Here is a 20,585-nt window from a genome sequence, read left to right on the forward strand (position 1 = left end):
CCAACTGTTTGAAGGGAAATGTGCTCAGGCCAGGAGCCTTCTATGTTGCAGATTATTTTCTGTAGGTACCTATCACATAATAAAGCTGGTTTTAATTAAGATAGGCTGAGCAGGGACTGGTGCCATATACCCACAGTAGGCATTGTGCCCGAGTGAGTGGGAAGTGAGACTGACAGTCTGGAGACCTACTAAGAATCTCAGGGGTCAAACACAAGAGTCATCTAGCCAGTACTGGGTATTTACTCTGCAAGTGGCAGATCTGTACTCCTTTATAACCCAGCAGATAGACATTGATTATTCTAGACCACAGATCATCCTATTCTAAAGTCCTTCATATTGAGAGCATATTGAGTTGTTGGTGCTGGAGTTGGGACAGCTGAAGGTGGTGCAATGAGTCTGACTACAGCTCACTGGACCCCTCACAGTTGCCCTTATCAATATGCAGCACTGTGTCCAGTTCTGGGCTTCCCCTTTCAAGAGGGAAAGGGAGAGTCCAAATAAGGCTATGAGGATGATGAAGGGACTGGATCATCTGCCTGATGAGGAAAAGATGAGAGACCTAGGGCTGTTTAGTCTGGAGAAGGAGATCCTCTGAGAGGAGGTCTTATTAATGTTTATAAATATCTGAAGTGTGTCAAGGACACTCTCTTCAGTGGTGTCCTGTGATAGGACAAGTGGCAGTGGACACAAACACAGGTAGTTTCACCTCAATGTGAAGAAAAACCTTTTTATTGTAAGGATGACAGAGCACTGGAGCAGGCTGCCCAGAGAGGTTGTGGAGTCTCCTTTTCTGGAGACTTTCAGGACCCATCTGAATGTGTTCCTGTGTGACCTGTTCTAGGTGATCCTGCTTTCTAGTGATTTCCAACCCCTACCATTCTATGATTCCATGATATGGTGATGGTAAGAAGATCTGTATTTTGAATGAGGGGCCTGTGAATGAAAAGCAGGACCAGGGTTATTTCGTTTAGTTATATTTGATTACAGCAGCAGCTTTCCCAAAGATAAACACAGAAGATGTTCTTGTCAGTGTAATCTATACTGACTCCCAGAACTATCAAACACAAAGCTGGAGAGCAGCTCTGGGGAAAAGGACCTGGATCAACATCTTGTTGACATTTTTGTGCTGTAAAGCCAGGTTACAAAGTGGATTTACACATCATAAACCCCAACCAGCTATTCTCTGTCACAAATCAATGTGATAGAGCTGCTCTGAGGGAATAAAAGCTTCACCCTGCACTGCCATTATTGTATATTGACCCAGAGTGTCCGCAGGGTTTGTCCATTTCACTAGTGGACTACTTTCAAAATCAGTTTTGCTGCCTTTCTGCTTTGGGAAAGGCTCAGTGGATTGCCTGATTTGTTCTCCATAGGGATGCTGAAAACGACTGGAGTTGCTGAAGCACATTGCAGGAAACATGGGCATCTTAGGAGCCTAACAGGACATTAACAGGACAGCAACTTGCTATTCAGGTTGGCTCCTGTCATGGGTTTAATCCGATCTGCTGACATCTTCAACACCATGCTGCTGTTATGCCAGCTTCAAAACAGAAGTGATGGCTGGACTGAAGTATCATGGGGCTGAAAGTTCAGAGTGTAACGTGAGGCTTCCTGCTCTGAATGCTGCTTCCAGTTTCTGTGTCTAGGGTGCTGGTTATTTCTGCTGGCCTGGCTGCTACATGCTTGGGTGAGGGGGGATCGTTTTATCTCTGGCTCCTGCTATTGTCTCTGCTTTTGCTAAGGTAACAGTATAGGCTGCCATCTCAGCAGACTCTGTATCACCACCCAGAGGGGTTTTTTCCTTACTTTCCCTCCCGTCTATGGGGGCCTAGAGGGGCTTGTGAGAGCAAGCTGTGTTAACCCAGGACAGCTCCAAATGGTAAGTGCAAAGATCAATTCTTTCATGGATGGTTTGATCAGTAAATGCCCTTGCCCTCCAGCACTGCTCACTTACAAGGCATAGTGCTTCTTTAGGACAAGCAGGGGCTGGTGACCTTGATATTTAACTAACAATTAAGTATGATCATTGTCATGCAGGGTAAAAACATTACTCTTTGACACACATGATTTGGAGCAGAGGGTTGTACAAACAACTGCTTGGGATGTTCTGCTTGCTCTTGGAAAGCCCTCTTTAACTGGGAAGACTGCCAGAGTTCCTGAGAGTTGCCTGCCAGAGCTGAAACTGCAGGACAAAGCCACACAGAAAAGATGGGGAAATTAGGAAAAAGGGAGAAAGCCGGAAGGAGCTTGGAGTTCCAGAGGAGGGAACAGTTGGAAAATCTTGCTTTCTTCTGTGGACACACAAGGCAGCTCCTCCAACACCACCAATTACTCACCCTGTGTGCTCTGGTCCCAGACCAAGACCAACCTCTTACCAATAGGTTTCAGTCCACCATCAAGGAAGCTGAACAGCCCTCCAAAGTATTTCCAGAGTTCACAAAACAAGTTTTAAAATCACTACTTCAGAATTTCACACCAAAATTCCCATTCAACCTCTCCCCTTCTGGGTAAGCAGATATGACAGAACCATGACCCCAGGCAGAATGGCTGCAGGCACACAAAAGTCTTCTCACTCAAGTTATTCATGCAGTTAATAACCTGAATGAGTCTCACTCATAGTGAGTCTCTCACGGCTCAAAGAAACACAGCTACAGAGCTACAAGTCCAGCTTTGTGTCATGCTGTGGCAGGTACAACCACTCTCCTACAAACACAAAGGGCTGAGGTTTGCTGGCAGCTGGTAAACCTCAGACATGAGCTGGGCCTCTGGGCCCATAAGTCTCTTTGTTTGCTTGAAGGACTTGGCCCTCCAACTTATTAAGAAATGGACCAGCAGTCCACAATTTGCACAGGACATAAATGGAAAGAGGAGCTCTTCATGCAGCAAGCAGCTGGGCAGTGGGAGTCTTCCCCTTTAGACTGGGACCTTGTCTAAGGAATCTTCATCCCCACCCTTGCAGAATGTGTATGTATATATCCTGGCTACCCATGGGAAGGTTTTTCTTTTCAGAGTGTGTACACATTTGGGTTCACCTCTCCCCAGATAGCCTAACTGGTTCTGCAGCACTATTTTCCCAGATGATATCCGAACCTGTAATTTTATTGTGTGGGAAGCAGTGCAGAATAATGGTAATAAACCCAGAGTTTTCAGGTGGCTGCTGCTCTCTATTTTGTGGGTTACCTTCATGACACTTGCCTTAAGAAACATTTTCCCTTAAGGGAAAGCAATAGTGGCCACTGAATCAGTATCATGAACATCTTTGCTCTGCCACCTCTTTATCCACTCTCAGAACTCTGTGTCAGAGGGAAAAAAGCTCCAAACCACAAATCTACAATGGCAAAATGTTGTCTGATTCCATAGGATAGGGCACCCTCTACATTGCAGTGCCAAGAAAAACATGTCCACGTGTACATGCAATGACATGTTCTTTCTGACTCTACAGCTTGTGGCATGATTGGCTGCTCCCCTTGCAGTGCTGCTGGGCTGCACTTGGGACCAGGGCTATCCTGATGAGGTGAGGACACATTAGTGATGCTCTGCTCCTTCATCTTTGCTTGCAGTACAGGCTCAGGAGATTCTTGCCCCACTTTGCCACTGACCTGCTAAGCTACTTTCCCTCTCAGCATCTCTGTTTCCTCACCTCTGAAATGAGGATTATGACCTCTGTGATAAGATTTGATGTCCACAGACGAAGTGTGTTTGTGGCACATTCTCTGTTTTAAATGTTTTGGGTTTTTTTTTCCTTTTTTTACCATTATTACTAGAAATGGAAGTCAATGAATGATCCTGAAGAAAAGGGAGAAGAAAACCACCACCAAACACCACTTTGGATCAGCCTTCTCTGTCAAAGAGAGAAAGCAGTTTTGAAACAATGGATAGCAAAGTGCAATGCTTAGAAAATGCAGGGCAAAACATATTTGTCCAACCCACAGCTCACTGTTGCAATATTCCTTTTCCCTTCCATTTTTTAAGTCAAGTACAAAAATCCTTCTGATACAAATTATTTAGCTCTGAACTGCTGCAATGCACAGCAGGATGCCTGTCAGAGCAAAGTGTCACAAATGGAGGATATTGTACATGATCCACATGGGAAGATGAGTTCAGACTGCAACAAGTACTGAGCAAAGAATACAGCAGCTGAAGCCAGTGTGAACAGGCAGTGAAACTGTGGCTTGATGCTTCCATCTCTTTTTCTTCTCAGGAGTGGCCTCATTCCCTGCTTGGGAAGATGTGCTGACTTACCTGCAGTCTCCTGAAGGCACTGTTGGAAGGCAGTTGTCAGTCTTATGCTGTAGCTGTGGGTGTTTAGAACTTGGTGAGGTTCTGACTCTGACCCAGATGAACCAAAACCAGCACACCACTTTGGACTAACTGATGTCCAGCAAATCCATGGAGACATTGCACACTTAATAAAGTGCAGAACTTGCTTTGTATAAAACTACTGGATGTACCCAGGCTGAGCTTGGTCTCTTCTCCCAGGCAACCAGTAACAGAAGAAGAGGACACAGATCTCAAACTGTGCCAGGGCAGGTTTAGGCTGGCTGTTAAGAAGAAATTCTTCATGGAAATAGTGATTGGCATTGGAATGGGCTGCCCAGGGAGGTGGTGGAGTCGCCATCCCTGGAAGTGTTTAAAAGAAGACTAGATGAGGCACCTAGTGCTATAGTTTAGTTAATTAGAAGGGTTAGGTGATAGGCTGGACTCGATGATCCTCGACAGTTGACTTGACAGAGGGCAGGTATGCCATCCAGATGGACCTGGACAGGCTGGAGAGGTGGGCCCAGGCCAACCTTATGACATTCAAGAAGGCCAAGTGTAAGGTCCTGCATCTGGGTCAGCACAATCCCAAGCATGAATACAGACTGGGTGGCAAATGGCTGAGAGCAGCCCTGAGGAAAAGGACCTGGGAGTCTGGGTTGACAAAAAGCTCATCACAAGCCAGCAGCGTGCACGTGCAGCCCAGACAGCAACCATGTCCTGGGTTTCATCAAGAGAAGTGTGGCCAGCAGGACAAGGGAGTAGATTCTCTCCCTTTGCTCTCATCAGACTCCACCTGGAGTACTGTGTGCAGATCTGAAGTTCCCAACACAAGGACATGGAACTGTTGGAGCGAGTCCAGAGGAGGGCCAGGAAGATGATCAGAGGGCTGGAGCACCTCTGCTATGAGGACAGGCTACAAGAGTTGGGGGTCTTCAGCCCGAAGAAGTGAAGGTTCCGAGGAGACCTTATAGTAGCCTTCCAGTATCTGAAAGGAGCCTACAGGAAGGCTGGGGAGGGACTATTGACAAGGTCTTGTAATGACAGGATGAGGGGAAATGGGTTTAAACTGGAAGAGGTGAAATTCAAACAAGATGTTAGGAAAGGTGTTCAAGGCCAGGTTGGATGAGGCCTTGAGTGACCTGTTCTAACGGGAGGTGTCCCTGCCTGCAGCAGGGGGTTGGAACTGGATCATCTTTGAGGTCCCTTGCAATCTAAACCATTCTATCATTCTATGATCCTAGAGGTCTTTTCCAACCTGGTTGATTCTGTTTCTGTGTAATTTCGAGGACTGGCAAGTAAAACAAAAGAAGTGATTCCCACATTCCAGGTTCCATTGCAGACAGCACTGTAAAACCAGAAATACTAAGGCAGGTCTTTCAATTTACAAGTGAAGAATATATTCTGCAGAACTTCTCAAAAGAGTACAGATCCTGAACCCTGTCTAGCAGACCATGGAAAGCAACAGGAAGTCTCATTCACACTGTACAGTATTCTGGTCTCTTTGCATCTTTCACAGTTATAAGACAATATGCACTATAAATTTAACCATATTTTATGAACTCATTAGGAAAACAAAACCAGCAAACAGACCAGTGGAAGACAAATTAATTTTGGCTGGAATTCATTTCAGTTGGAAAAGACCTTTAAAATCATCAAAGCCAAACATCACCTAACTCGATACCAAGACTGGAGCTAAAGCATGTCCCTCAACACCACATCTCTGCCTCTTTGAAACATCTCCAGGGATGGGAATTCAACCACTTCCATGGACAGCCTGCTCTGGCCTTTGAGAACCCTTTCAGGCAAGAAGTTGCTTCTAACCTCCAATCTAAACCTTCCCTGGGGCAACTTGAGGCTATTTCACCTTGTCCTATCACTTTTTACTAAGGAGAAAGGACCAGCCCCCTGTCTCACCCCAGCCTTCTTTCAGAGGAGGCAGTTGTAGGGAGCAAGGTCACTCATTCACCACTTAGCTTACTGGGTTTCAAGTGCACAAGTTCTCCAATTGATAACTGGCAGCCTGCGAGTACAACTGGCAACTTAGGAGTACTTGTAAATTGAGCAAAGATGAGCAAAACACTTCACTGCTGACTGTCAGAGCACTCATGCTTCCTCTTCCACATGGTGTGGTCACTGGGATGAGAAAGGAAAGCCTCAGCAGGCCAGCTGCTGAGAGCAGATGAGGTATTTAATACCACCTAGTAGGGAAGTTAAATCTCTACTGATGTGGGCTCCAAGGAAACTGCCCAACAAGCAGCATGCCAGAAGGATGGCTAAAGGGGATAGCAAGCTGCAGGTAACAGTTCTATATGAAGACCTTCAGCCCTTCCTGGCCACCCTGCTCTGCTCTGCTGTATTGCCCTTTCTCTGACCTCATGGTGCTGCTGCTAGGAGATCCCCAAAACTCACCAGGATACGATCCTGGGCAATCTGCTCTAAGGAAGCCTGTTTGAGCAGAACATAGCATCATAGAACCATAGAACTGTTTTGGTTAGAGAAAACCTCAAGATCGTCAAGTCCAACTGTGAACCTAAGACCACCATGGCCATATCAAAGCATGCTGGACCAGAGGAGCACCACAGGTCCTTTCCAAATTTCACCCACCCTCCTTTGTGATACTGTCCTTTGCTTTCACTCCTAACTCACCTCAGCTCAGCCCTGATGCCCACTGGAAAGAATGCTGGGACAAGAAACAATTTCAAACTTCTCCTTAATAATTCCTCACAAAACAAAACAGCTTATGGCAAGTGCAGTCACCACATCTATGCCGTATCAGCACCACATCCATGTGTCTTTTAAACACATGCATAAATGCCCTGAGAGGCAGCGGACAAACAGAGGCCATGGGACAACAAAGGCTGCTAGGACAACATTGAGTTTTCTGGTGTCCCCAGTCTCCCTTCTTACCTGTAGATCTCTCTGGGCTGGCAGCTCCTCAGCTGATGGAGAGGGAAGGTCACCTGTTTGCTCCACAACGAGTTCCCAGCAGTTCTCCATCAGAAATTCTACCTGTTCCTACATCTGCACACATCAAACCCTTGGTTGGTATGAAGCCAGCTGCTTGAGTAAGCAGCTTTCCCACTGTTGAGCCTTGCCTCTGCGTAGAAGACTGTGGCTGTGGGGCTGCTCTTCCAGGAACAGCAGAACATAGAGGAGCCAGAAGTGCAGGCACAGCCTAGTAAAGTCCAGGAGTTTTCATGGGGAGAAAAATAATCTTTGCAAAATACAGTCATATGATGAGTTCTTGTGAACATGGGGAGCTGGGAATCCCAACTGAAATGTGCTCAGTTCTGCCTTAAGGTACTCCATAGCTATGGTCTTCACTTCTCTGTCAGCAGGGTAGCAGGAAAGCTGTGCCCAGGATTTCCAACCAGCAGCAATGTGGTGTTGCCACCTACTTAGCAAGGAGGTCTCTAAGCTGCTGTGCCTCAGTCAGGAGTGTATGTGGATTCCAAATGCCTGTGCCTGTGGCATACACAGCTAGTCCCACTCTGTGTCTTCAGGTCTCCCTGCAAGCCACAGTGATGAAGATGACAAGTGTACCTCTTCTCTTTCCAGAATGGGAAGGCCACCTTCTGTTAGAGGACAGGGAGGGAAAAAAAAGATTAAATAGATGTTAAAAATGTACACAGAAAGACCTTCTGATGTGTTGATACTTACGGGCAAAAGCCCTTGAGCAACCTTTTCCGGTATCATTCACCAGATACGATGCATCATAGTCACGAATTTCCCATCTTTAAAAGCACAAGATTGGACTGAAAATCACATATATAACAATTCTTTTTTATTTGTCACTAGATTTCAGCTGCTTGGAAAGTAGCCAAATTCTCAAACTGTTAGAAACTGCCTCTTAAAAAAAAAAAAAAAAAGGAAAAAAAAAGCGAAGAGGTTGAATAAAAGGCAAGCCAGGCATTTGTGAAATGACAACACTGAAAGACAAGAGAAACAACACTATGAGATTCACAGTACAACTGTGGAGTTAGAATAATAACAAAGCAGTCCCAAGTAAGACACAGCAGAAAAGACCAGCCTCTGATGCATTTGGGCATTGATTCTCTGTAGAAAGGAGTGAAAGAGATGAGAGACCCTGAACGCCAACAGCCTCCAAGCTGCAGGCAATGCTTTATCTGACATGCCCTTGGCTCCTGGTACAGACTCCAGTAAGCACTCTACAAGTATTTCTGATAGACACGTGCTTTGCTTTGCACTGAATGACTCATTCACCAGGACCATCTCTTTGAACTTCAGTTTATATGACCTGAGCACCCCAAAAATCTGACTTCTCCATGGGATTCATGCACAGCCAAGGCTTGATTCCCTAAGGGTGAAGTCTCAGCTCAGAATAATTTAGGGGGAAACAAAAAGCAAGGAATCCACATTAAATGTCAAGAGCAAGGTGCTGCTCCTGGCCCTGGGTTCCATCCATGAAGAGATGACAGTAGTAGCTTGTGCAAGCACAGGGGCAGGCTGAATGCCTTCCTCACACTGTCCCAATTGATAACAGTCACTCATCCTTCCCACGGGTGTACGTGGGAGGGCAGGCTTGGCAATGTTTCCACAGGTATGTGGCTTTAGACTCAGTATACACTGCCAGGGGAATCCATACTTGGGACACTGAACCCACACAGAAAAAGTTCAAGTGTAGTATCTTCCACTCTTGCTCTCCAGCCCCTTGCCACACATGATCAAGGTTGTCCTCTCCCAGGCTCTGCCTTTGGCACCTGCCCAGGGCAATTTATGCAAGGCTCGGTTTGGTCTTCCAGACCTCTGTCTAAGGATATGCAGTGACAAAGATACAAAGGTCAAAAAAACTCCCACACACCCAACCCAAATAATTACTTATCAGTTTTATCACTGCAGTTTTACTGTTGTAACTCTGAAAAGGAGGATTTCCTCTGAACTGCTACATACTTAGCTCCAATCACTGAATTGACTTTACTCTTAGACCTACTCCTTTATTGTATTACTCAGCTTTTTCCGAGTCCTACAAAAACCAGGACTTGAGTGCTTTGCCACCCAGAAACCAAAGGAAGCTTCCATGAAACCAGCCAACACCTCCCATCTGCTCACCAATGTCATTAAAAAAGGCAAAACAAACCAGAGAGGTTGTACAAGTCAGCCTATAAACCCAGGCGTGAGGAGAGCCGTGTCAGTGGTAATGGGGCAAGAAAGGCAGGGTAATTACACCACACCAAAACTGCCATCCTGCTGCATTCCTTTCCAGTGAAGGCTGGCTAAGAATTAAGATACACCTTTTTAAATGATCAAAGGGAGTGTCTGCAAGATACAAGGTGCTGGGATTAAGATGAAGTTCTGGGTTTACCAGTTCTCAGCAGTGGCTTGGTGGCTGGGCTGGGCACATCATTAGCTGTTCCCAAATGGTGTACATGCCATTTGAAAAGTTGTAAAACAATAATAATAATAAAGTGTAAAGATTCTTTTGAATCTTTACACATTATTACTTTTGTTTTACAGCTTTTCACCATAAAGGTTCCCACTGAGCTGTATGTGCCCAGAATCATAAGACAATACTTATGCACAAAGGTTTTTGCACTTGGTCAAGCAGTCAAGGCCAGTAACTTACACCTGAAAGTTACTTCAGTGAAGCACATGTTGCTTCAGCTACTACCACAAGGTCTGCAAGCTTGAGCCCTCAAGCATGAAACCCCAAGAGCTTCCCTGTTGAGAAGGCTGGTACAAATCATAGAATCACAGAATCATAGAATGGTCTGGGTTGGAAGGGACTTCCAAAGGTCATCTAGTCATACACCCTCTGTAATAAGCAGGGACATCCTCAGCCCTGTCAAGAATTACCTTGACTACCTCCAGGAATGGGGCCTAAGCTACCTCCCTGGGCAACCTGTTTCAGTGTTCCATTACCCTCATGGTAAAGTACTACTAAATGGGGCCCACTTTGTGCTGATGATTTAACAAGGACTGCATAGCTGAGGGAACAAATTTGGCTCAGATTTTTCCCTTTTTTGGAGGAATGAGTGCAGGAGGTTAAACTGCAACACTCACTTTGCAGCCCTTTGCAGAGGTGAACCTCCTGGGAAGCTAGGTCTCCAGGTTAGCTCCTCTGTGGATGGGAGGCATAGTACTGCCCTGAAACGCAACCCTGCTCCACAGCGTTGCGCAGCGTAGAAGCAGTCCTCCTGCAGTAAGTAGTCCTCTTCCAGAAGCAAATTGTCCTGCCTAGGAGAAATCACAGCAACAGCATTTGCACAGGCAGGACAGTGGCATACAGGCAAAACAGGATTTTCCATGTTTTCCTGGGCTCTTCTGGGGTGAGAGGAGAGCATGGCACAGAAAGACAAAAGCACAGACCACCAGTGCCTTAAAAACACAGGAAGATCCTTCCACCATGGCAGCTTCCTCCTGCAGGTTGTTCCAGCCAGTCTTTCCATGGCCAACAGAACAAATGTTACACTTGTGCTAGTTTTTCTACAACAGGACACAAAGAAAACCCCAAAACAAACCAAAAACCCATCAGGCAAAGCAGCCAGCCAAATGGTCAAGTGTTGCTACTTAATTACTTTGAAATTAACAAGTTCAATTAAAATCAGCTACAAAACAAAGGCATAATGACGACCTCTCCTCCCAAGAATTCATGCTTCGGCACGAACAACTGGCTGGCCTGATTTTATGTCCAGTAAGTTTAATCTTATCCAATAAAGCCTCTCCCAGCAGAGGAAAAGACAAGGTGTTCCAAAAAGGGCTCTTTGGGCACCATGCAGTGTTGCACTGCTAAATAAAAACAAAAATTTAAGGCAATTTCTTTTCCAGGCCAACAGAAAAAAAAATAATGCAGCTGGCATCAACATTGGTGAGGTGAGGAGGACAAAACTATCAAGCTAACTTCAGTTCCTCTTTGTGAAGGCACTCATTTCACCGCTGGAAAGCCAACTGTTTCTAATGCCTGACAGTTGCACTTTGCTGTGCTGTTTATGAATTTGATCTCCTGACAGGATTTGAGGAAGGTATTTTTCTACATAGGAACAGCTGACAACCAATGTTTTGATGTGAAGAAAACAGTCCAGTGGTTTTCCCACCCCAAGATCAGGACCACAGGGATACCCACTGCCATCGTGTCCAGCCGTGCCGGTACAACTGAAGAAGCCCTGAGTCCAGTGTGTGACTTCCAGCAGAGCTGTATGCATGACTGTAAGCTTCTATGACCTAGCTCCAGCTGGGCATCCAGAGATTAAAACATCCCAAAATTAGTGGGCATTGCTGAAGAAGTAACCAAGCATCTAAGCACTTGCACAATCTGTATTTACACCCCAGTGGCTCTAGATTTCTCAAATGGCATCACCTGCTGATTGCAAGTATTTCTCAATGGACAGGAATTTCATACTGAAACCCTAAATATTACAGTGACTTAGCTTCTTCCTCTCCACTTTACTCAACATTGAGTAATTAATCCTCACAGCACCTCAGACAAGGAAGGACAGTGACATTCAGCAACCCAGCCCAACGTGCAGGTAAGAGGCATGAAAAGCCAAGCAACCCATGCAGCGTCCTTCCAAACAGCAGGCCAAGACCAGCTGTGTTATATCGTACAGAGACGTTCATGCCGCTAAATCCCAGCACTGAGGAGGCAACGCGGTGGGGGGAAGCCTTCCTCAATTCCCATCCCCTTCCAGGACCTAAAACTCATCAACGGGATCATTACAGCGTGTTTGGCCGGACAAATCACTCATGCTGTGGCAAAAGGGATTCTTGGCATTGCACGGTGGTGGCCTTGGTCAGAGCCTGGCCATGCTCTTAGCTGAGCAAGACACCCACAGGCACTGCCACGTTGCTTAACTAAGCCACCGCATGTAAATAGGAGCTCCCGTTCTGTAACGAGCCATCGAGAGCCGACCGGTTCTGGCAATTCTAGGGTCTCATTAAGAGGCTGGCGTGGAGGATTTCAAAGGCGCTGCTGCCTGGCTTGGCCAAGAGCCTGCAATTTGCCCAGCAGCGACGGGCCCTGCCACCCTGCAGCAGCATATGTGTCCCACTGAAGCAGCCACTCGGGGACTTAACCCCTCCGGAGCTCCACAGCCCCTCCAAAGGTCCAGACGTCAGGGCAGGGCATGCTTGCCTGGATGGACGCGCGGCTGAGGGCGCTATTCTCGGGGCTGAGCTACCTCTCACCTCTGGGGAAGGGGCGCTAGCCAGGATGCCCGGCTGGCTCTTCGCCGGGGTGTCCAGGCTCACAAATAAGCTGCCCTCTGACACACGGGCCGCAGGCCGCTCTCCAGCCCCACGCACCTGCGGGCCCCAGGTGAGGGGTGCCCGGTGCCCGGGCAAGCCCGATGGCCGGCCGGCCCCTGGCAGGGCCCACTCCGGGCCCACCGGCGCCACCCCTCCCAGGTGCCAGCAGCACCCCGCCTTCCAGCGCGGCCAGACCCACCGGGACGAGGGCTTCCCGCCAGGGCCGGGTCCCGCTGCGGGGCAGGCTAAGGAGTAGAGGAAGCAGCGACAATAGCAGCAGCAGCAACACAGCCCCCGCCCTGCCCGGCTCCCCCCCGGGCCAGGGGCTGGGCTCCCCGCCGGGCGAGGCAGAGCCGGCCACCACCTCCTCCACCTCCTACTCCTCCTCCTCGCCTTCCTACTTCTGCACCGGCTGCGCTCCGGCTCCGCCGCTGCCCCTCAGCCACCGGGGCTGCCACACAGACTCCCTCCCTCCCCCCGCCCCCGCCGGCTCCCCTCCGCCCCGTCCCCAGCGCCGCCGCTGCCGCCGCTTCCACAAGATGGCGGGGACCGTGGCCGAGCGGGACGCGCTGGTGAGTGCCGCTTTGCCTCCTCCCGGGGGCTCTGGGACGGGGACAGGTCTCTGCGGGGCGGGGGGCGACGAGCAGGGAAAGGCAGGCCCCTCACGGCGGGCACCTGCGGAAGGCTGCGGGAGGGGGACGGGAGGGACTCTACCTGCCCCTGCCTCAGCGCTCTCCTTTCTACCTGCAGAAAATAGAGGACGGGCATTTAAACAACTCCCTGGGATCCCCGGTGCAAGCTGATGTGTGCTTCCCTCGCCTGGTAAACTGCCTTTATTTGAGGTTTTGGGGGGATGTATCTGTGGGGGGTTCTTTAACCCCTTTACCCCCACCCCTCCCGCGGCTGCACACAGCGGCCGCTGCTGATGCGGAGTGACCCTCGCCACCCTCCCCCCTGTCCTTTCCAGATCGTCCCCTTCTGTGGGCACATCAAAGGAGGAATGAGGCCAGGAAAGAAGATCTTAGTTATGGGAATAGTGGACCTCAATCCCGAGAGGTAACACCCGAGCAGGGCTGCCCACCCCGGGGGTGCTGGGCCCGGGGAGGGGACGAAGGGGGGGCAGGCCCCACACACACATACACACCCTCACGTACACACGGATCCCTCCTTTCTGGAGAGGGATTATTTTTATCATTTTAAATATAGCGTGCTGATTTCTCCTTTGACCCATAGAGGGGGCATTTCTTCAAGGGATCCTGTTTCCCAACGCCTGTTTCACTTGGGAGTGAAGGAACATACAGAGCATATATATATACACATATATATACACACATATATGCACATGCACGTATATATATGCTATAACCATGTTCTTGCCCCTGCTGAGCTTTCAGAGCATTCCCTGAATGAATTGAACTGTCACTCTACCCCTCCCCCCTCGTCTCCCCCCCCCCCCCCCCCCCCATGTCGCTAAATCGTCAATGGCTTTAAGAAGCTGCGCCATGAGAGCGGTGGCATTTGGGGCCTCTTTGCTCGTTGCTGGCTGAAAGAGAGACGTTCTGTTTGTGTTGCAGCTTTGGCATCAGCCTGACTTGCGGGGAGTCAGAAGATCCTCCTGCGGATGTAGCCATTGAACTGAAAGCTGTGTTTACAGACAGACAGTTTGTCAGAAACTCCTGTGTTGCTGGAGAATGGGGGGAAGAGCAATCGTCTATTCCTTACTTTCCCTTTATACCAGACCAGCCTTTTAGGGTGAGTACCGGGGTGACAGCAGCAAGCGCCCTATCTCATAAGAGTGTAATGTGATCAGAGCTGCAGCAGAACCTGGCTTGCTCCTTCATGTAATCACAGTCCAGCCCACACTCCTGTGCTTGAGACATCAGTGGCTGAATTGTTGGTGTTGATCGAAGTTGTGTCGAGATCCCAGCTGCTGTGTGCAGTTCAGAGCAGGCTGTGAGCACCTCACTAGGGTGCTGTGACAAGCTGGAGGTTGCAGTGCTGTCTTCTTGATATGTCTTTTAAAGCTATAAGAATTATCTCTATGTTATTACTGTGTTACTGGGGAATATAAATACTCTGGGGGACTGCTGTAGGTGTTGATGGTTTTTTTAATGGATAGTGTTTGCAGTTTAGTGCAGCTAATAAGGATCTTGTTCACCCTCTGTCTCCAGGGATGTTACACTGAGGTTGACCATAGCCCTTGCCGTTAGCAGATTAAACAGCTAAGCAATAGTGGTATACTTTTCTGAACCCTGGAATTAAATCTCCTGTCACACTGAAGTGTGTAGTCACTTGAAAATGGTGTACATGGAAGTGCTGTGGTGGAAGGGATGGACTGGATTGACCTAGAAGCAGATTCCCATCTGTAGTGTTTATGGTTATGTGAAGATGTCTTTGCAAATCAGGGACTAACAAAGTATTCAGCTGCAGAGGGCTGCTTTTCTCTCAGTGGCTTCACAGTGTTGAAGAAAAAAAGGCTGCATGCCTTCTCCATGCGGCTGACCCAGAAAACCCCTCCTCCTCCTCACCCTTCTTATGAAACCTCGCTGGCCTCCTCTGCTAAATGCCAATGATTTGACCAGCTGCCAAACTCTTAATCCTTCTTGCCCCCAAGATAATCTCCCCCAACCCCAAAAGCTCACCTTCTCCCCAGATGCTTGGGCTCTCAGAGGGGTGCTTTTGACTGGGTTTGCTGCAAATTGTTTGTGCTCTATTTGCTTCTGCAAACTCTCCCACCAGAACTGGCAACACCCTTTGGTGCGTGTGGGAAATGCACTTGAAAGGGCTTGGAGGCTGGGTCCTGTTTTGGCAGTAGGTGGTGGCCAGGCCCTCAGACATGCCAGACAAATTACCCACAGCATGTTTTTTGGGTGTCCCACTAATGACATCTGCCATTAGAAGACAGCAATATTGTATGTTTGACACGAGATACTGGAAAAAAGGGAGTTGTTCTTTTTTTTTCCTCCTTTTTTTCCCCAAATGCACAAATGGAATTTAGTCTCACAGTTCACTCTCTATCTTTGATGGTGCCCTCTCAGTGAATAAATTAGACCATTAAGTGTTCTCTCCAATTAGTTGTGATCCAGTCCAATTATCGTTCTGGCATGGCCCAGGGTGATCTGAAAAAGTGGATCGTAAGCAGTGTTGAGGCTAACCAGTTCTTTTACATAACCAGGCCTAAGGCTGGGTGCACCTGCCGCAGTGACACAGGAGCTATGATGCAGCATGGGCACATCCCTCTTACGTGGTACACTACCAGGTCCTCAGGAACTTAAGATCTTGCCTCTTGGATTGCCCGCTGCTGCTTCTGTCAGTGCAATGTTCCTCAAGTCAGCTGAGCTTTGACTTAGTTTCTCACTGACCACATTTCCATCTGCAGTGCTGCAGTAGCAGCAGTCAAGTGCCTGGAAGTGGTACTTCACTCCAGACTACTGGCTTATTGAAATGGCCCAGGATTTACATGTGACTTCCCTGCAGACTTTCTTCTTAGACTGTCCAGACCTGGAGGTCTCAGAAGGCCTGTACGAGATGCCCTCATATGCCAGATTCCTGCCGGGGCAGCTCTAGCAAATCTTAACTACTGGGCACCCTCTCAAACCACCCCTAACATCAGGAATCTCCTGACTTGTTCAAGCCTGCTCATCTCCAGGCTTTGCTGCTTTTCCAGAGCAGGCAGGGATGAGCTGTGTTCCTCCCTGATTGCATTTGTGCCTTTTGTGAGCTGTCTAGCTGCATTTCCCCCACTGCAGTAGGTAGTCTGGTCCAAGCAGGGAGTCCTGGGCTGTCTGTAGCCACAGTAGAGAAAGTTTTTAATTTTGCAGCAGCAATGTGAGTATGTGTGGGATTTGAAGACAAACTGATCTCTCCTCCCGTGTTCACTCCCTTCCAGTAAATGGAAGTGTGGACAACATGGCAGAGGGAACAGCCCCTCCCCCCCATTATGCAACAAAAAATATTCTGTAGCAAGAAGCGCCTGGTTTTAGTTAGAGATACAGTTTCTTTTCCCTGTAATTAGCAGTTTGAGTCCATTTCTGGCATAATTCCAAGAGGCAAAATCTCTCTAATACCAGTGTGACTGGGTTCCAGAGTCCTTCCCACCATGACAGTTAGAGATTGGATTAATATCCTTGTGAAGTATGAGCAGATCCATCGTAGTATAACTGGCGCTGTGAGGGAAAGCTGGTCTTGGCCCCAGCTTGTTAGGTGGCACATCAGTTGCAAAATGTGTAAGCACATATAAGGCTAATGGAGTTGCTCTTTGTGTTCTGTGAAATCACTTCCCAGTTACCTAGTGAACAATATGCCTCATCCTTCTATTTTTTTCCAGGTTGAGATACTTTGTGAGCATCCTCGGTTTAGAATATTTGTGGATGGACATCAGCTCTTTGATTTTTACCACCGTATCGAAACACTGTCAGCAATTGACACAATAAAGATAAACGGAGATCTTCAGCTCACGAAACTTGGCTGAACTTGGTAGGACTGCAGATTCCAAACGGGCTCAGGTACCATCGTCCATTTGGAGAAGTGACAGCCGGTTCTGGACACAGCCATGGTAGGAAGGCTGCCCTGTTCCTTTTTCCACAAGCAGTTCTTCACTCCTGTGCTGATGAACCAGGCTGTTGTTTGTCCTAATGAAGAACACTGCGGTTAATAGACGTTGAGCCATTTTTCTTGGATCAAAGTAGCCCACCTGTGCTGGATAATCAAATCGGAATGGATTCAGAAAGACTCGCAGTCCTGTTTCAGAGCTCACCGTTTCTGAAGCGCAGCAGTGACAACAACAAAAGAAGTTTTTCTTTTGCAAATATTGTTTCTGCACTGAAGTGGAGTAGTGTAGCACAACACAGGGCCGTGTGCTGATGCCCTTGCCTGGGGCCTGAGCCTGGTTCCACGGAAATCAATGGCAAAACTCCCACTCACTTTAACATGGTACAATCAAACTGTCTAGTCCTTAGTCAAGCACAATCCCCAGTGATTTCTATGGGATTTTTTGCATACACCTGTGGGCCCAGCTCTTCTGCTGGTGTATTGCCTCCATGGCTTGCAATGGAATTCTGCTGATTGCTCCCAGCTGCCCATTTGGCCCAAGGACTGTGCAAAAACCAAACAAGGGTGTGAGGACACAGCCTGTATATTTTAGTCGGGGTATTTGCATAGAATGTAGATTGTTACAAGTTTTTGCACAACATATTGTTGATACAATTTTTAAAGCTTACTTGTAGTTTATTTATTTATACTCACTGTATGTATTACTAGCAAAAAAAAAAAAACAAACCAATCTTCCTGACAGTAAGGAACAGCCAAGTGTTAACATTTTGAACGTACAAAATGTCTTAGGTTCTTTGGGTAAACTCTTGAAAACTCTCTGTTTCCTATTTAGTTGCATTTTACTGGAGTCCTCCAGTCTCTGAGAAAGCCTGAGCACTGTAGTTGGTGGGGGTGGGATAACTCTTCCTATATTCACTAGAAACTGTTTTTCAGGCTTTCTAACTTTGCTGCACAGGATAGGTTTGAGTTGTAAGTCGATCCATTACAAACAAACAAAACTTAAAATAGTAAATTTGTAGCTTTAACTGTGCTTTTATAACCTGAGGAAAACAAAAAGTTACATTTGTCAATCTAGTTTGGAAAGGGAACCAACCTCTTTCTAGGGGAGATGGGAGATGTTTTGCACTTGTTTGAGAACATACTTAGCCTTTGATATGACAATTAAAACTTGTCTAGACAGCCAAGTTATTAATGCTTGAAAATCAGCTACTGCACATGAATAATAAATTTTCAAGTAGCTTTTTAAATAGTAGGTATAGCTGTATAAACACAATCATTGTGCTACACTATAAATGAACACAGCCACTTTTCTTGACTTCTTCAGGATTAAAGACACTTTTTTTCCTTGGCTGCTCACAATAGACTGTGGCAAGTCTTTCTGAGTAGTTATAATCATGATATAAACACATATTTAGGTAATTTTGAAAACACGTAACATAGGGAATTTCTAAAACACAGAATACAACAGCATCCTTTGTAGCACAGTACTTAAAAAAAAAGAAAAAGGAAGAATCTCACAAACAGAACTATGTTAAACCTTCAGCAAAGCTGTGTTTTAAAGTAACTGGAACTGGAATACCCAAAGTTAAGGGTTGCAAAGCCTCATTTTGTGCTAATTTGGCCTGCAGTTAAGAAGCCTTAGACTGCAAGCTTAAATTCCAGATGTGGCTCTAGGCCAAAGCCTGTTGAGGTCAATTAGAGTCCTCTGAGCATAGAAGCCTGATTCTTATTTCATGCAAGTGCAAATCTCTTTGTAAAGCCAAGAGTGTTGCTGCTACTGCAGACGAGTTAAGAATCAGGCTGCCACCTACGAAATGTAAGACAAAAATGGAATTCTAAGCCTTAACACTGACATTCCCTGACTTTTCCTTCTTTTTCCAAATCAAGAGAGAGCCTGGTATTTCCCAGATCTTTTTATCTGTGTGTGGGTTTTAAGCCACATCAGATTCTATTTGTATTCCAGATTGAATCTTGATATGAACTGTTCCTGTCTTGCTTTGTTTTTATTCTTTTACATGATACATGATGACTGTTTCATTTTCCATTGTATACAGAATGCTGACAGTGTTTCAGTACAAAATACATTCTTCAAAATTATGGTTATGATGATGACAATAAAAATCCAAGGGAAAGGTGCTTCTACATGAAGTGTTTGGCTTCTTCTCCAGCTTGGAAATGCTCTGTTACCAAAGCAGATGCAGTCAGAAGATGCATTCTGTCTGGAGAGACACATAGCACCCTCCCTGTCTAGCACTTTCTCCAACTAGGTCTGGAAAACCAAGTTTGCTCAGTGCCATTGCCTGAGGCTGTTCTGCTAGTCTGGTGACCACAAGTAGGAGGCTGGAGAGAGTAAGTAGTGCTATGACCCTACAGTAGCACAAACCGAGAAGGGATCTCTTTCCAAAGGCACACCAGTAGAGGTTTCCCCGCCGTGTCATTGCTGGAGCCTAGAAAAAGCAGTTTGGCTGAAATGAAATTTCAGCAGCTTGGGATTCCTAGTAGGTTAGTGCAGCCCTTAATCTTTTTCAGTTCCACACAGCATGATGCCTGTTCTAGGAATGCCAACGTGAATTCAATGCACTACGATCTCAGTGGTATCTGTCAGAAGCAAGGGCTCAGGGACACTGCCTCACCCTTCTTCCCACCCACTGCGGGGGGCACTCCTACTTGCTTCCACTGCAGAAGCTTTCTGTCTCAGGAAAATGCTTTATTTAACCTGATTCTGGTTTTGCCTTTGCATAATTCCACCAACTTTGGCACATGCTACCTAGTTCTGCCCTGCTGTGATTTCTGGGCCAGGCATCAAGGCAAGAAGGGCTGTGAACCCACTTCTGGTGGGCTGTGGTTTGGATGTGAGCTCAGTAAAGGGCAGAAAGTCACAGTTAAGTCTTCCACTTCTATTTCTCTTGTCTAACACCAGTTTAGAAGCCTTTATTTTATTTTTGCTTTTGGGCAATACCAGGCTATAGCAGGCAAAAGAAACATGATGCCTATGAACCAAGGGCTGTTCCACATGTGCTTGGCATATGTTGGCTGATCGAGTTCAGAAGCAACTGAACACTTCCATGTGCAGCCTAAATCAGAGAAAACAGAGACCTTAAATGTTTCTGTTCAGTTAGACTTTGAATCAAATCTGGATATTTAAGATGGGAGACTGTGCTGCAAAATTTCTGATTTTTTTTCTCTCCACAGTGTAAGGATTATTCAGATTGTCAATTTGTGTATGAGCTGTACTAGACCTGAAAAAACGCTGTTTTCAAATCGAGACAAAAGTATTCCAAATGGTTTTCAGCAGGGAAAGGTAGTCTGTGAGGTTCCTGGAAGGACTGAGTGTGTGAACCTATTTTTTAACTGTTATGCTAGAATTTATGAGCTGAATATTTCCATAGTTTCCTCTGAATGAGGAAATGGATTCTGAAATGAAAGAAGCCTTGAATGGGTAAAACCCATGGGGACTGGGATCACTTAACTTTAGTGATTCCTCGCTTTATAATTCACATAGCTTTATTTTTTCCAAGGAGATGGAAAAGCAGAAAAAAAAAAAAGAACAAACAAAAACCCAGGCAAACAGA

The 20,585-nt window shown here is 46.8% G+C and overlaps 1 protein-coding gene across 1 annotated transcript; it reads left to right on the forward strand.

The window, feature by feature from the left end:
* Positions 1-12,196: 12,196 nt before the first annotated feature.
* LGALSL (galectin like) lies at positions 12,197-17,240 on the forward strand. The gene is made up of 5 exons (XM_064146179.1): positions 12,197-13,034; positions 13,213-13,284; positions 13,430-13,518; positions 14,037-14,214; positions 16,790-17,240. The coding sequence occupies exons 1-5, from the start codon at positions 12,564-12,566 to the stop codon at positions 16,931-16,933; spliced, it is 954 nt and encodes a 317-aa protein (XP_064002249.1). The 5' UTR covers positions 12,197-12,563; the 3' UTR covers positions 16,934-17,240.
* Positions 17,241-20,585: the final 3,345 nt, after the last annotated feature.

This window comes from Pogoniulus pusillus, chromosome 7 (genome assembly GCF_015220805.1).
Source record: "Pogoniulus pusillus isolate bPogPus1 chromosome 7, bPogPus1.pri, whole genome shotgun sequence".
Classification (NCBI taxonomy): domain Eukaryota; kingdom Metazoa; phylum Chordata; class Aves; order Piciformes; family Lybiidae; genus Pogoniulus; species Pogoniulus pusillus.

Excerpts from the sequence above, each read along its gene's own strand:
- LGALSL (XM_064146179.1), top strand. The coding sequence starts at position 12,564 with ATGGCCGGCCGGCCCCTGGCAGGGCCCACTCCGGGCCCACCGGCGCCA. Across the intron at positions 13,285-13,429 it reads ATGTGTGCTTCCCTCGCCTG|ATCGTCCCCTTCTGTGGGCA; the intron begins GTAAACTGCCTT and ends TGTCCTTTCCAG. Across the intron at positions 14,215-16,789 it reads TACCAGACCAGCCTTTTAGG|GTTGAGATACTTTGTGAGCA; the intron begins GTGAGTACCGGG and ends ATTTTTTTCCAG.